At 28.8% G+C, this 16,213-nt stretch overlaps 3 protein-coding genes across 3 annotated transcripts; all 3 read left to right on the forward strand.

Annotated features, from left to right (window-relative positions):
- The first annotated feature begins 1,260 nt into the window (after positions 1–1,260).
- LOC111414301 (sodium-coupled monocarboxylate transporter 2-like) lies at positions 1,261–9,721 on the forward strand. The gene is made up of 8 exons (XM_023045607.2): positions 1,261–1,614; positions 1,667–1,944; positions 1,994–2,213; positions 2,268–2,408; positions 2,474–2,689; positions 2,741–3,011; positions 3,068–3,228; positions 9,449–9,721. The coding sequence occupies exons 1-8, from the start codon at positions 1,358–1,360 to the stop codon at positions 9,705–9,707; spliced, it is 1,803 nt and encodes a 600-aa protein (XP_022901375.2). The 5' UTR covers positions 1,261–1,357; the 3' UTR covers positions 9,708–9,721.
- A 719-nt stretch (positions 9,722–10,440) lies between these two features.
- Positions 10,441–13,655, forward strand: LOC111414304 (sodium-coupled monocarboxylate transporter 1-like). The gene is made up of 7 exons (XM_023045610.2): positions 10,441–10,707; positions 10,768–11,045; positions 11,105–11,324; positions 11,376–11,516; positions 12,537–12,755; positions 12,809–13,082; positions 13,135–13,655. Exons 1-7 carry the CDS (start codon positions 10,526–10,528, stop codon positions 13,549–13,551), a joined length of 1,731 nt encoding a protein of 576 aa, XP_022901378.2. The 5' UTR covers positions 10,441–10,525; the 3' UTR covers positions 13,552–13,655.
- Positions 13,656–13,736: 81 nt separating this feature from the next.
- LOC111414300 (sodium-coupled monocarboxylate transporter 2-like) lies at positions 13,737–15,959 on the forward strand. The gene is made up of 8 exons (XM_023045606.2): positions 13,737–13,930; positions 13,979–14,259; positions 14,311–14,530; positions 14,608–14,748; positions 14,876–15,094; positions 15,148–15,418; positions 15,469–15,629; positions 15,682–15,959. Exons 1-8 carry the CDS (start codon positions 13,758–13,760, stop codon positions 15,917–15,919), a joined length of 1,704 nt encoding a protein of 567 aa, XP_022901374.2. The 5' UTR covers positions 13,737–13,757; the 3' UTR covers positions 15,920–15,959.
- Positions 15,960–16,213: the final 254 nt, after the last annotated feature.

Raw genomic sequence — 16,213 nt, forward strand, 5'->3', positions numbered from 1 at the left:
TTAAAATTATACAAAAATACTTTACTATTAATATATTTTTTTGTCTGCAACTTTTATTTAACGTGCGACATAAATCAAAAAGATTACACGTACTTTTACAAAATCAGATAAGAATACAGGACTGGAACAAAACATTGGCTGTTAAACAAATTGTTGTAAAAAAAAACTGCAATAAATTGTAAAATGTTATTATTCATAGCCATAGTGTAAATATTATCGTGTTAAGAAGTTGTTTTTTTATACCATTTTGAAGAAATTTCAATAATGTTTCAATTTTAATATTTAACGTTTTGAGAAATCTTATCCAAGGAAACATTTTTAACTTAACTCCACAAGCAAAGAACCTGCTGTAGCTGCAATTCTTTTGCTCCTGCATGTACAGATTGTTATTCGAACTATTTTGGAACCAACAAGAAGTATTGTTGTAATATTTTACCAAACTTATTGATTCAACCTCTCATTAACATTTAATTTACGCCACGAAAACACTGCTCATAAATAAACTTGATAGCTGACAAAAGATTACTTGGCAATGAAACATATTTGTCATTGAACGAAATTAAATTAAATTATTGTTTATAGGTCTCTTTTAAGAACTGAGGAATGTATACAAATAATCGATTTAACTAGTATGTGGCTAAGAAATCATTATTTTATGCTTTTATTATGGGCATATTTTTTAGCCTCAATTTTTTTTAAATAAAGTGTTCATTATATGAGACCACTCATTACATATGCGTGTCTTGTGTTGTGGAATACATCGTTAGCCAATTAAAATAGCTTGAAATGACCCAAAGACAATTACAAGTTAATTATTCACTAAGTTATAATTTATATTCAAAAAGATGGTGTACAGAAAAACTATGTCAACATTTAATAACTATTTAAAAAAATTAATCCAACCCAAAACTAATTTAAATAAAACAGCTTTGCAATGAAACGTACCCGCACCGTTTTATAATGAATCCGTCCCTGTAAATATAAAATAAAAATAATTACAAAGAATAGTTAGAATTCCATTACGCGAACCTTACATTAATCTTAATTTTAAAACTAAATATTGTATTGTTTCGAAATTTATCTCATTATTAATAAAAATTATAAAAAGTAAAAGTTGGTGTACAATAGAATTCCAACATTCATAATTTTATGTCGTCTTTCAATGGAAGATCCCAAGACAAGTAATTTATCGTTATTGTTATCAACAAAAGGATCTTATCACAATTTAAATTTAGTTCCGAAATTTTGATATACATATAAATACCCCTACCTAACATTAGCAAGAAGTAATGTCGAAAACGCATTATTTTAATTACGTTGGTTTCCGTTAGTAGATTTAGATAGAGATATATCAACAATGAATGAAAAAGACGTTCACCAAACGAGTACCATTGATAATCTACATTTAATTGCCGCCAGCATTTCCGATACTAGTTCAATTTATAATGAAAAATTTACCTGGTACGATTATTCCTTCTTCACAATTATGTTGGCGGCGAGCGCTTTAATTGGTGTCTACTTTGGATTTTATAAGAAGCAGGAAACGATGAAGGATTATCTATTCGGTGGAAAAAATATGGGCGTTTTACCCATATCCATGTCCATGACTGCAAAGTAAGTTATAATTTTAATTAAAATTCACATAATTAAAAAAAAATCATTTTAGTGCTGTTTCTGGAATATCTCTTTTAGCAATTCCAGCTGATATATATCGATACGGAACCGCTTATTGGTTTGGTTATCCCGCAACAATCTTAATAGTTGTATTGTCTTATTTCGTTTTCTTACCCGTCTTTTTTAAATTACAAATCACAAGTACTTTTCATTATCTCAAATTGAGATTTGATACTAAAACAAGACTCTTAGGATCATTATTATATGGGATATATTCGTTTTTATATCTTCCAATTGTCATTTATGTTCCAGCTTTAGCTTTAGCTCAAGGTAAATTTAAAAAAAAATGTATTTATAAATTTAATACTTTTTTTTACAGCTACAGGTCTTCATTTACATGTAATAACTTGGTTGGTTTGCATAGTTTGTATTTTTTATACAAGCGTGGGGGGTTTAAAAGCCGTCGTTTATTCAGATACATTACAATTTATTTTGATAATGAGTAGTTTATTAATTGTATTTGTGATGGGTACTTATAAAGCTGGGGGAATTTGGAACGTATTAAACATTGCTTATGAAAACGAACGATTTTCAATTCCGTAATAAGAAAATATTAAATCAACAATTTTTTTTTTTAATTAATTTAATTTTAGAGCTGATTTTGATTTAACAAAAAGAGATACGTTATGGTCTGGAACTATAGGAATCTTTTTTACTTGGTTGTATGGTAATGCGATTAATCAAGTTTTGATTCAGAAATGTTTAGCTTTGCCATCAAGAAAACATATAAAAACGTAATTATTTATTAATTCAATTTATAAATAAAAAGTGATTCATACGTTTTTCTTTATTATTTTAGAAGCTTGATTCTTTATTGTATTGGTATATTTATAATAGGAACGTTATGCGTTACGAACGGTTTATTAATTTACGCTTATTTTTGGAATTGTGACCCAGTTGAATCTGGAATTTTAGAAAAACACGATCAATTAATCCCATTCTATATCATAAATATTTTAAAAATACCTGGGTTACCCGGATTATTTATAGCCGGAATTTTTAGTGCAGCTTTAAGGTAATTATTTAGAGCTTAATGTTTATAACTCACATTAATTTAAAAATTTAGCACATTATCAGGAAGTATGAACGGCCTCTCAGGAACTATTTACGAAGATTTTATCGGACCAAGACTATCAAAGAAAATAAGCGAATCCACCAAAAGTAAAATTCTAAAATTAATCGCCGTTTTAATCGGTGCTATTTGTACTGTTTTGGTGTCCGTTGTTGAACATTTAGGTGGAATTTTAGCACTTTCAAATAGTTTATTAGGTGTTACAACGGGAACTATTGTTGGATTATTCTCGGTTGGGATGTTAATTCCAATGGTTAACTCTAAGGTAAAACTTTAACAAACTTTTTTGTTAACTATTGATTGATACTATATTTTTTGAAGGGTGCTTATTATGGTGGGTTAACAACATTAACTATTATGACCGTAATAGTTGGTGGGTATCAGTGGAATCAAAGTCAAGGAAACTTGGTTTACCCAACTTTACCCATCTCAGTGGAAGGTTGTTCTAATTCGAGTATATTATTGGAAAATCTTAATAAAACGTAAGACAATTAAATTATTATTGATATACAAGTGTCAAAAAAGATCGTTCCAACACATACTAATATGGTAACTAAGTTGATGTAAATTTAAATTAATATACCAACCTTTTGTATTGTAAATAATGGTTATCCCAAGAACGGTAGAACCCATCCTTTGTATCCTTCGTTCTTTTGTAATCTAGAAAAGTGCTTCTAGTTCTAGATCTAGTGTTAGTTCTAACATTAGCTAATTCCAAGTTTAAAATAGTAGTTCTCTTCCCCATTTTTGATGTCATCAACGGACCGTCGAGCTATGTACCTGTAACCGGAATGTAACTTAGTTTCTACCGTCCTGGGGATTTTCCATTTTCCATTACAGCTTCTTCGATGTAGAAGGTGCCTTGTACATCTGAGAACGTTATTTTTTGACAGTTTGTATAATGGACACTTTACAAGTAGTGTGAATTTCATATGAATAATTTCACTTTGAAATAAAATGAGCAAACTTTTTATAATAACTAGTTCGAAATTTCGAAATAACGAATCAATGCCTGATGATAAACTGCAATGAGCAACTTCTTGGGGTAAATTCTTCTAAATATATTAGCTCCTATCCAGCAACCATACGGATAATGAGAGTATTAAATTGGAACCAATAAGCAATTTCGAATATCAACAAGAACGTATTGAATATTTAAGTAATGCAAAGATAAAAACGTAGGAAAAGTAAAAAACTTTTTTGAGAAATAATAATAAAAATGTTTAATTTTATCAAGTATACATGTTTCGAAACTAATGTTTCATCTTCAGTACCTAAATTTAAAAGAAAATAAGAAACAATTAACAAATGTTAAACGGAACGTGTTAATACGGTAGGAGAAATCGGACTTTGAAAAAGTGAACTTACTTGGATTAATATACAATAAATGGAAAAATTATTAGGTAGTAGGTGGGGTTTTAAAAATATATCAAGATATCCTTCTACTTTTCAACAGATAAAAAATTATCATAAATAATTTTTAAAAAATTATAAACAAAAAACCCTTTCAACAATCTAGTCAATCTTGGAATACAAACATACAATAGGGGTGTGGTTTAAAAAACGTTTTATGTCGGTACACGTACGGAATACAGAATGATGAAAAATTCTTTGAAGTAATCAGTTAAAATTTATGGTATAGGCGGGTGTATTTGTTATCTAATAATTCATTTAATAGAACATTGGTGTTATCCTTGGAATGTTTATAGATCTCATATTCTTCCAGTAAGTCCAACTTCAAAGATTTAGGTTGGTGATGAATGAGTTCTGTATTGTTAAGATTTATTTTATGATTAGTTTCATTAATATGTTTGAAAATCGCGGAATTTTTATCTTTATTATGTTCTTTGAAGCGTGTTAATAAATTTCTCCCTGTTTGACCTATATAAATTTTGTTACACTCACTACAGGAAATTTTGTAAACTCCATTGAGTAAGTGAAAATGAAATTTGTGTTTATTATTGACGAGGATATTGGAAATTTTAGTGTTGTTTTTAGTGGCTATGTATATGTTATGTTTTTTAGTTATGTGGTGTAATTGATTGATTATGGGGTTGTACTTAGATAAAGAAATATATTTAGGTGGCAGTTTGTAGTGAGGATAAATGAATGAGATGATTTTATTGTTATGTACTTTGTAGAAGATGGTTTGCATGTCTTTAATGTTATAACCGTTATTTAAGCCTATTTTTATGATATTACAAATTTCCGAATTGAAATTTTCAGTGTTGAGGGGTGTGTTGATGGCTCTGTTGAATAGGAATCTAAACGCAGCCTCTTTATATTTGAAGCTGGTAAAGGAATTTTTAGGTATAATTGTGTCTGTAGTAGTGGGTTTACGGAAAATGTTGAAAATGAGGGAAGAATTGGATAGGTTTTTGGAAATTTTTAAATCTAGAAAATTAATGCTATTATTAACTTCTTTCTCAATTGTGTATTCGAGATTGCTGAGATTATTTATCAAATTAAATAGAGCTATAAAATTAGCATCAGACCCATCATAAAGAATGAGGATGTCATCAACATATCTACAATAGAATTTTATATATTTGGTGGCAAAATGATTTTTTAAGGAAAATAATTGATATTCTAAGTTGGAGACGTAAAAATCTGCAAGAAGGCCAGACAAGGGGGAACCCATAGGTAAACCGTCTGCCATTTCGTAGAAATGGTCATTAAAAATGGGTTCCCCCTTGTCTGGCCTTCTTGCAGATTTTTACGTCTCCAACTTAGAATATCAATTATTTTCCTTAAAAAATCATTTTGCCACCAAATATATAAAATTCTATTGTAGATATGTTGATGACATCCTCATTCTTTATGATGGGTCTGATGCTAATTTTATAGCTCTATTTAATTTGATAAATAATCTCAGCAATCTCGAATACACAATTGAGAAAGAAGTTAATAATAGCATTAATTTTCTAGATTTAAAAATTTCCAAAAACCTATCCAATTCTTCCCTCATTTTCAACATTTTCCGTAAACCCACTACTACAGACACAATTATACCTAAAAATTCCTTTACCAGCTTCAAATATAAAGAGGCTGCGTTTAGATTCCTATTCAACAGAGCCATCAACACACCCCTCAACACTGAAAATTTCAATTCGGAAATTTGTAATATCATAAAAATAGGCTTAAATAACGGTTATAACATTAAAGACATGCAAACCATCTTCTACAAAGTACATAACAATAAAATCATCTCATTCATTTATCCTCACTACAAACTGCCACCTAAATATATTTCTTTATCTAAGTACAACCCCATAATCAATCAATTACACCACATAACTAAAAAACATAACATATACATAGCCACTAAAAACAACACTAAAATTTCCAATATCCTCGTCAATAATAAACACAAATTTCATTTTCACTTACTCAATGGAGTTTACAAAATTTCCTGTAGTGAGTGTAACAAAATTTATATAGGTCAAACAGGGAGAAATTTATTAACACGCTTCAAAGAACATAATAAAGATAAAAATTCCGCGATTTTCAAACATATTAATGAAACTAATCATAAAATAAATCTTAACAATACAGAACTCATTCATCACCAACCTAAATCTTTGAAGTTGGACTTACTGGAAGAATATGAGATCTATAAACATTCCAAGGATAACACCAATGTTCTATTAAATGAATTATTAGATAACAAATACACCCGCCTATACCATAAATTTTAACTGATTACTTCAAAGAATTTTTCATCATTCTGTATTCCGTACGTGTACCGACATAAAACGTTTTTTAAACCACACCCCTATTGTATGTTTGTATTCCAAGATTGACTAGATTGTTGAAAGGGTTTTTTGTTTATAATTTTTTAAAAATTATTTATGATAATTTTTTATCTGTTGAAAAGTAGAAGGATATCTTGATATATTTTTAAAACCCCACCTACTACCTAATAATTTTTCCATTTATTGTATATTAATCCAAGTAAGTTCACTTTTTCAAAGTCCGATTTCTCCTACCGTATTAACACGTTCCGTTTAACATTTGTTAATTGTTTCTTATTTTCTTTTAAATTTAGGTACTGAAGATGAAACATTAGTTTCGAAACATGTATACTTGATAAAATTAAACATTTTTATTATTATTTCTCAAAAAAGTTTTTTACTTTTCCTACGTTTTTATTTATTACTAGAGAAATATGGAGAATTTCATCCCATTTATAATGCAAAGATATTCTGCGACTGCAGAATGATTGTGAACATGACCTAGATTAAATTAGTAAAACGAAATACGGCATAAAACTTGCTAATTAAACGTTGTTGGTGAACTAGTACTTTTTACGGATAAACGGCAATATATTGTGCATTATTCTAAACCAGCTTGTCAAATAAGTCATTAGATCCCTGGATGTGGTGAAGTTCATAAAGACTTTATATAACTTTATATAGACTTTATATAAGACTTTTTATAAAGACCAAGTATATACATAATGGAACTGTTAGATACCAACAAAGTCAAATCACTCTGCTTTACTACACACAACAATATGTAAACATGATAAATGTAGAAAACGTACGAAGCAGAAAGGCCTTCCTTGCAACCCACCTCGAAATATAAAGTAAAAGTATGATTCTAATCTTTGCAGTGTGTGCGATCCTTAAAACAATAACAAAAATAAAATTACAAAAGCACAAAATCCATATTCTAGGGAAAATGTTCAAACATTTTGAAACAAGTAGATATTTTCTTGTAGAGTTTTTTATAGACACTTTATACGAGTTCGAAGTCTTCTTTATTTGTTTCCGAAGCTATATTCAGAACAGATACGTGACACTAAAATGCGCATCGAATGTTTCAAAGATTCTAACAGAAAGTGAACCTCAAGCATTGATTATTTATCTGACATGAGACATCTATAAAGAACCTGATAAGAACCAAATAACCATTTGATTTGAAAACATCACTCGCATATACTAAAACATACACTACATATATCTGCAGAAAATAATTTAATCAGAAACAGGGAGTGAACCAGGTAAAATAAAAAGTAGTAATTTGTACTTGAAAATACATATTGGAGAGAAATTTAATTCCTACGAAGCAAACACTAGTGGTGGTTACTCAAAGGTATATAACATCCTGCTTTTTGGCTCTATACAAAAGTGATAATAGTCGAAACAAGTACCTACGAGCCTACTGCCTGGGTATAATAAGTAATAACAAGTTAAGGGACAACGAAGACTGAATAGTCCATAGAGAGGAGTGGTATTAAGGTTGATCGATGTTTCAACAATGTTAAAGGAATCTCGTGAAAACTCTCTAAAAATCTAGAATTAATTCAAGGACTTTGCTGGTTACGTTTAAGTTTTTGTAAAACAAAAGAGGGATCAGAAATGAGTTCCACACCAACAAGCAGTTTGGTTCACTCTACAATTTTGATAAGTTTTATGGCAATGAAATGAACTAATACAGCAGCTAATGAGCAGTTGTTCTTGTTCTGTTAATGTTAAATTAAAATTATTAGATGATTTCATAAATGGATTTCTAATCCAATCAAATTATTTAGTGTTTTTCTTCAATATTTGGTAAATGTTCGACAATTATTAGAAGTGTTTCCAAATTGCCTTCAACAGGTTTTGTTTTCCAAATCTGCAGTACTTTTTGTAACGCTTTCATGTTGGTGATGGATCTGAGAACATTTTCTTTTTTGTCTTGCATGCTAGAATACAAAATATTAAGTTGCTGAAATCTTAATGTTACACTAACTACATTTATTTCTATATCAGGAGACATTTCTATAATATTCCTGCAAGCTGTATCGTTGGGCAGTGGAATCATGTTTATTTTCATTGCTGTTATATTTCCTAGCATTATCATGACCATTTATTTGTATACAGGTAAAAAAAAGTTACTCACCTAATGTATTGGGCTTATAGTGGCTTTTATATTTTGTGATCAATTGTGAGACTTTGTAAGATGAAATTTGAGCTTTATCTGAAACAGTCATCGTACTTTTAAAACAATTCGCCATTGTTGTTTGCTAATAACTTATAGAGCAACGTTGTAAAATAGAGTGGACAGTTTTAAAATGCTAATTAACAAAAAAGGTCATATTTGCGTGTTGGGCGAGATTTTACTTTCTTCCATATATCTTATTAAAAAAAAAAGATTTCTTAATACTTCCAATCGATGCATGCGAAGATCTGTTGACAAAATCCAAAACTGGCAGACAATTGTATTAAATAGTAGGGAAATGAATAATGAAAATTTTCTTGCACAAACCCTATCACAATGCTTTCTGCGACTAAAAAAAACAGTGAAATAGAAATGGTGAAATCATCAAATATTTGAGAGGCTTTTTCGACCATTACCTTATTTGGAAATTCATCATCAATAAGAAAATCATGACGTAGACTTTCTCAAAGATAATATCGATGCTCCTAATTACCCCATAAATGGAGAAGCACGCACTATGAGTGGTGAAGATTTGAGAGGAGAATGGCAATGAAAGTGTTAAGGTTAACTTGGAGAATAGAAAAGATAAAAATCACAACTTGTTCTCAAAAAAGGTTGCAAATGAAAATAAATTCATACTTAAAGAGATATCAGAAACATTATATTCGCTAAAATAGAAGATATGAAACCTTAGAACATAAATTTATTAATGTTATTCACACTACTTTTACCCTGATATCTAAAATATTTACTAATTCTTTTGTATTATTTTTAAAGAATTTCAACAACAGCAGCTCACAACGAAGACGTTTTCTTCTTATTTAGAATCTCTTTTTATTGGTACACTTTAATAGGTTTAATAATTTTCACAATCACCAGTGTATTAATTAGTTCGTGCACTAAAACTGGAAAGATCGTCAGCAGGGATTTACTAAGTCCTGTAATTTACAGGTTTTTATCTGAAAATTATATGACATCACCTCCTACTTATACATCAATAGATAAAGCTTTAATTGTAATTGAAAATAATAAATAAAAAAATATAAAGAAGTTTATTTTTTCATTAAAAATTAAATTCCTTCTTTGGAAACCATTCTTAATCATCTTTAAATTAAAGTAAATGTGAATAGAAGTTATTATATTATTACTATAAAATATCCCTTTTTTGTTGATTTGTATGATGAAGTGTGCAAACATTTCTAATAGCATTTCTATATCTATTAGAAAAATGTCTATAATGAACCAACACTACCAGCATAATGCAAATGAGTGTTAATTACAGTTCCAGCTTGCCACGATGGCGTTAGAAACAATTTAAACGTCAAATTTTTTTATCATTGCAAATTAATACCTGAAATATAAGGGTAATCAATTTTTATATCATAATTAATGCCGCATGAACAAGTTTAAAAAATGGACCGTAAAGTACCTGTGCATAATTAAGAACCACAAGTATAATTATACAATAGAAATGATATACATATACATAGTACCAGCATGTTCTTTAGAATTATAAAATTAATTTCAAGGGATCAACTTTTATAGAAAAATTCAAAAATGTTGATTGATAAATATAATAACATATTACCCATTAATCAAAACGTTATAGTATTAGTTCCAATAAATACTAAATGTCGTTTCAATAAAATTAATAACCTATGAAGAATTTGTTTACGGTTTAAAACCAAAATTCACAGCAATTTTAACACCGCGACCTTCCAAAGAGGTTTAAAATATTTTCTAATACACATTTTCCTATCTTTAAACGGTTATTGAAGGGGAGAGGTATAAATATTAACAATAACTCAGGATGTTTTCATTATTCATTATCATTTTCTTCAACGGTTTTGAACGATGGAGAACGAAAACGATGCATTTTCTATTATAGATTACGTTGTGTTAGGGTTAATGTTATTAATAAGTTTAGCAATTGGATTCTATTATGCGTTATTTAAGAAACAAAATTCAGCTACGGAATATTTACATGGAGGAAAAAATATGAATTTTATTGCGGTTTCTTTATCGATAGTTTCAAGGTAAATTCTTCTTTTAATTATTCTTTTTTATTAAATTTTTTAAAAATTTTTATTTTTTAGCGTCATTTCTGGAGTTAGTTTAATTTCGGTCCCAACTGAAATTTATTATTATGGATCACAACAACAACTAACATTTTTTACAATAATTTTGGTTGGAATTACATCGTATTATTTAATTTTACCGGTTTTTTTCAAACTTCAATTAACCAGTATTTTTAAATATTTCGAATTAAGATTTAATTCTAAAGTAAAATTGTTTTCATCGATTTTAAATACAATTTTAATGATTATTTATTCACCAATCGTCGTTTATGCACCAGGACTTATTGTATCACATGGTAACTTTTTTTTTTATTAACTTTTTTATTAATTTTTATTTTTTATATTTTATTTTTAGTCACAAAAATCAACGTCCATTACATAACACCAATTATTTGTTTAGTTTGTATACTTTATACAGTTTTTGGTGGAATCAAAGCGGTTATTTGGACGGATGCTTTGCAATCATTGATAATGATTGGTTCATCAGCTACGGTTATTGCACTCGGAATCATAGAACATGGTGGAATTGGAAACGTTTTTAAAACGAATTATGAAACGGGTCGATTCATTTTAAAGTTTGTATTAAAAGTCGCAACTTTTAGTTTAAAAAATAAATTGAAATTCAGATTTGATTTAGATCCAACGTTAAGAGATACGATATGGAGTTTGACTTTTGGCACTTATTTCCATGTTTTGGGAATATACAGTTTTGGACAAAGTACAATTCAAAAGTATCTATCTTTAAAAGACTTTAAAGATGTAAAAAGGTAAGAAAATAATTTTGATTTGATTATTCAAAGTTTAACTACCTCAATAGATAATCTTAAATCGATTTAATACGACCTTTGCAACTCAAAAGGTTGTAATTGCAATGTGTTGTTGCATTTATATGTTCATAATTAAGTTCCAGATCATTTCTCGTGAGATGTTTCTTAATTTTAAAGTTTTCAATTTGTCGCCAATGTTTTAAAGTAGATAGTTTGCAGATGTCTATTGGTCTTAAAAGTTTCAATTACTAGACCAGAAATCATCTTGATACAAGTAATATTTGGCAGTTTAGGGAAGTTTTTGTAATTAAGGACATTTTATCTATCAGTTACCAAGATATGTTCTTTCATTGTCATTCGTGTTCTTGACAAAATCATCATTCCAGACAAAAGTATCGATAATGAGCTGTCATGTAGTAAGTCACCTATCTTTGGTAGGCTGAATTTCTCAGTGATTGATTATAGAATCTCTAGTTAGAATTTGGAAGTAGTAGAATAAGGAATAAATTGTGCAGAATATGCCATGGTTACAGATGTTCTGACGATTTTTCTTGTCAACAACTTTCTGTTGATCACGCATAAATAGCGGATGGTTGGGAAGTTTTCCTCACACTTATCATACATAATATTAGAAACCAAATTTTTGCGTTGGTCATTAGACGGAACTTCAAAACAAGCTTTATAAGCACTTTGCTGAAAAAATGTTCTATTACGTTTTTTCCCTCTCTCGCTCTCAAAAAGTGTGCAGCTGTTGTATACATGATAGGAGACATTTACGAGAAGACAGCATGATTGAGAATGAGGAGACATATAAAAAAGTTGCTGAGACTCATATCAGCATATGGATACATATTAAAGAATGAAGATGTTACTAAAATCTAATTTTTAACATCTCTTACATCATTATTCCAAATTTCCTTTGATGTTCTATGTAAAATAATTGAATGAAATATTATCACCATTTTTGATCCTAAAATTAATGTATAAATTAATTGATATTTTTTAATAAATCTGTTTAAGAACAAACATAATTGCATCATTTGGATTAATATTGGTATTTTTCTTGTGCCAACTATGTGGATATGTGGCTTTGGCTCGTTACGTTTTTTGCGATCCTAAAAGTGTGAATAAAATACAAAAACCCGATCAAATTTTACCTTATTACATCATGGATTTAGGCAAATCATTTCCAGGCTTGGCCGGAATATTTGTAGCTGGTGTTATTAGCGCCGGATTGAGGTAAAAGAAAACCATGACATTTTTATTCAATTTAATTAATTCTTTTTTTGAAGCACTTTATCGGCCATACTTAACAGTTTAGCTGCAACAATGTACAACGATTTCTTATGTAATTTATTACCCAATAAAATCGTTAAAAACCACGAAGCAACAACTTTAAAATTTCTCGTCGCTATTTTAGGGGTTTTATGTGTCTCTATGGTTTATATTATTGAACATTTAGGAACAACACTACTTCCTTTGGTAACAACTTTTCTTGGACTTACAAGTGGTCCGATGGTAGGGTTATTTTTTGCAGGAATGTTATTACCCAATATAAACGCAACGGTAAGTCATAAATTTATGAATAATATTTATAAAAAACATTAAAAACTTGTAGAGTGTCTTAATCGGTGGAGTAACCTCCTTAGTAATACTTATATGGATCGTTTTTACTTCACAATGGTATAAAACAAATAAAATGCTTGTATATCCGACTTTAAATGTGTACACAAATAGTTGTAAATTTCAAACCAACGATTCGAGTATTCTTTTGAATCCAATAACAAATGTAACAATCAATGACGTGCCGTGGATTTATAGAATATCTCACCATCTTTACCCAATTATTGGAGTTATAGTTGTTGTAGTAATAAGCTTAATAGCGAGTTATTTCTTTAAAAATAAGGAGCCTGTTAATGAAGATTATTTAAGTCCGGTGGTTGCGCGTTATATGAGACGAAAGCGTTATGGAAAATCAGCCAGTTATGTTAGTATAGAGAAAGCTCATTTGCAATTAAATGATTTAAAAGACTGAACGATTTAATGTTTTTAATTAATTTAATTAATTTTTCATATACTTTTTTAATTTGTGCTGTAATTTAACAGAAATTCATTAAAGTAAAACTATTTAATCTTGAATAGTACATTTTTTTAAATTTCCAAAATATGCGCGTAGTTTTTGTGTTTAGTGTAACATTAAATAGACAAGAGTAAAGAGTAACAACATTTTTTGAAAAAAATATGGATTATACTTTTCAAATAGTCGATTATGTTATGTTGTGTTTAACAATTTTGTTTAGTATAGGAATTGGATTATATTATGCAATTTTTAAAAAACAAAACACCCCAGAGGAGTACTTACATGGTGGAAGAGTAATGAATCCTTATGCTGTGGCTTTTTCAATCGTTTCTGGGTAATAAACGATTATATCTTAATTAGTTTTATTGAATTATTCTTTTAGTATTATATCTGGAATTATTATGACATCGTTACCAACAGACATTTATTACTTTGGTTCTCAGTATGGTTTTTTACAAACACCAGCAACATTAATAGCATATTCAATAAGCTATTTTTGTGTTATCCCAGTTTTCCATAAACTTCAACTAACCAGTATCTTTCATTATTTTGAGCTAAGATTTAATTCTAAAGTTAGAAAATTATCATCTTTTATGTTTACGTTTCAAGTTATACTTCAAATGCCACTCGTTCTTTTTGTAACTGTTTTAGTTGTTGCACAAGGTAAGTTTCTCAAAATTACAAAACAATTAAAAAAAATTAATTTATTTTTAGTTTTTAGAGTAAATTTATCCCATGTAACATTAATAATTTCTTTTATTTGTACCACTTATACGATTTTTGGTGGTATTAAAGCCGTAGTTTGGACTGACGCCCTTCAATTTCTTGTTATGTTGGGAGCGATGATTACTGTATTGATTATTGGAACAATTTCTGTTGGAGGAATTGAAAATTTATTTCGAATATCATACGAAAATGGACGAATTAAATTTGAGTATGTATAATTTATTAATTAAACAGTTCAAATGACAAATTAATATTTCTAATAATAAATCATTTTAATAATTGTAGTTTCGATTATGACATGACTAAAAGGGATACTGTATGGGGAGTTATGCTGACTTTGATTTTTCAATCTTTATCATTGAGTGGTATTGCTCAAGGAACGATACAAAAAATGTTATCGCTGAAGAATTTTAGCGACATTAAACGGTAATCTTAAATCTATTTTCCATAATTTTCTACTAAAATGAAAGTATTTGCTCGAACACATTTTTCTAGAAAACAAAATTATGAAACATCATTAAATTTTAAATTAAAACTATCTATTTATTTTTAGAGCCTATTTATTTACAATACTTAGTTGGATTTTGTTATTAACATTAGGGACCTTAATCGGACTAATGCTTTTAGCTCGATATGTAATGTGTGATCCTTTAATCACTAAACAAATTAGTAAGCCAGATCAATTAATGCCTTATGCTATCTTGAATATATCCAGGACGCATCCAGGTTTGCTAGGAGTTTACGTTGCGGGAATCATCAGTTGTGGATTAAGGTATGATTAATTAAAACAATTCTAAAAAATAATTTCATATATTGTTATTTTAGTACATTATCGGCGAATTTAAATAGTTTATCTGCCACGATTTTTAACGATTTTCTAAGAAATTGTTTACCAGAACCTATAATAAGAAAACATGAAATGTTAATATTAAAACTTATAGTTTTATTGGTAGGAGTTACTTGCACGGTTTTAACATATGCCGTAGAACATTTAGGAAATATACTCCCGTTGCTTGTTAATCTTTTAGCTCTTACAGGAAGCCCTATTGTTGGATTATTTTTTGCCGGATTATTTTTTCCCAGTGTAAACTCAAAAGTAAATTACAAAATTGTTAAAATAACCAATTCTTAAGTTATTATTTTTAGGGTGCTTTAATCGGAGGAATATCATCGCTCCTAATATTATCTTGGTTAATAATAAGCACATTTTGGTATAAAATAAGTAATCGCGTTGAATATCCAACGTTACCTACATTTATCACTTCATGTAATATTTCTGAAATCGCCAATATTTCAACGACCTCAACGTAATTTTTTTTTTATTATTATTATTTCAATTATATCTTGTAATACTTGCAGGGATAAAATATTTAATAACGATCCAACTGTGCCAATAATGTACCAAATCTCCCATTATTATTATAACCCAATTGGAGCTCTCACAGTGGTTATAATCAGCATTTTAATAAGTTACTTAACCAAGAAAAAGAACCATTATGTTAAAGATGATTATTTAAGTCCGTTAGTACTCTATTTTAGAAAGAAAATAAGTTATTCAAAGTATAAAAGTGTAGAGCTTCGTGATATAAATTCATAAGAAATTCTTTTTAATAAAAATATTTAAAATTACAAGGTTATCTTCTTTTTTTAATTTTTAAATGTAACAATTTGTACTTCCTGATTGTAGAACAATTCAGCAATGAAATTGGTATAAGCGCTAAAGCAAAAAGAAAACTAAAATTATGATAATTAATCAAACGAACGATAACAGACCTGAAATAAAGAAGATTCCCCCAATCTTCAACGAAGGAGGCTCCAGCAGAGAGATTAGCAGGAAAGGAGCGAAAGCTTACTAGAATATGGTTACACTTCTTAAGGGCTTTTTGAATTG

This window comes from Onthophagus taurus, chromosome 1 (genome assembly GCF_036711975.1).
Source record: "Onthophagus taurus isolate NC chromosome 1, IU_Otau_3.0, whole genome shotgun sequence".
In the NCBI taxonomy this organism is placed as follows: Eukaryota; Metazoa; Arthropoda; class Insecta; order Coleoptera; family Scarabaeidae; genus Onthophagus; species Onthophagus taurus.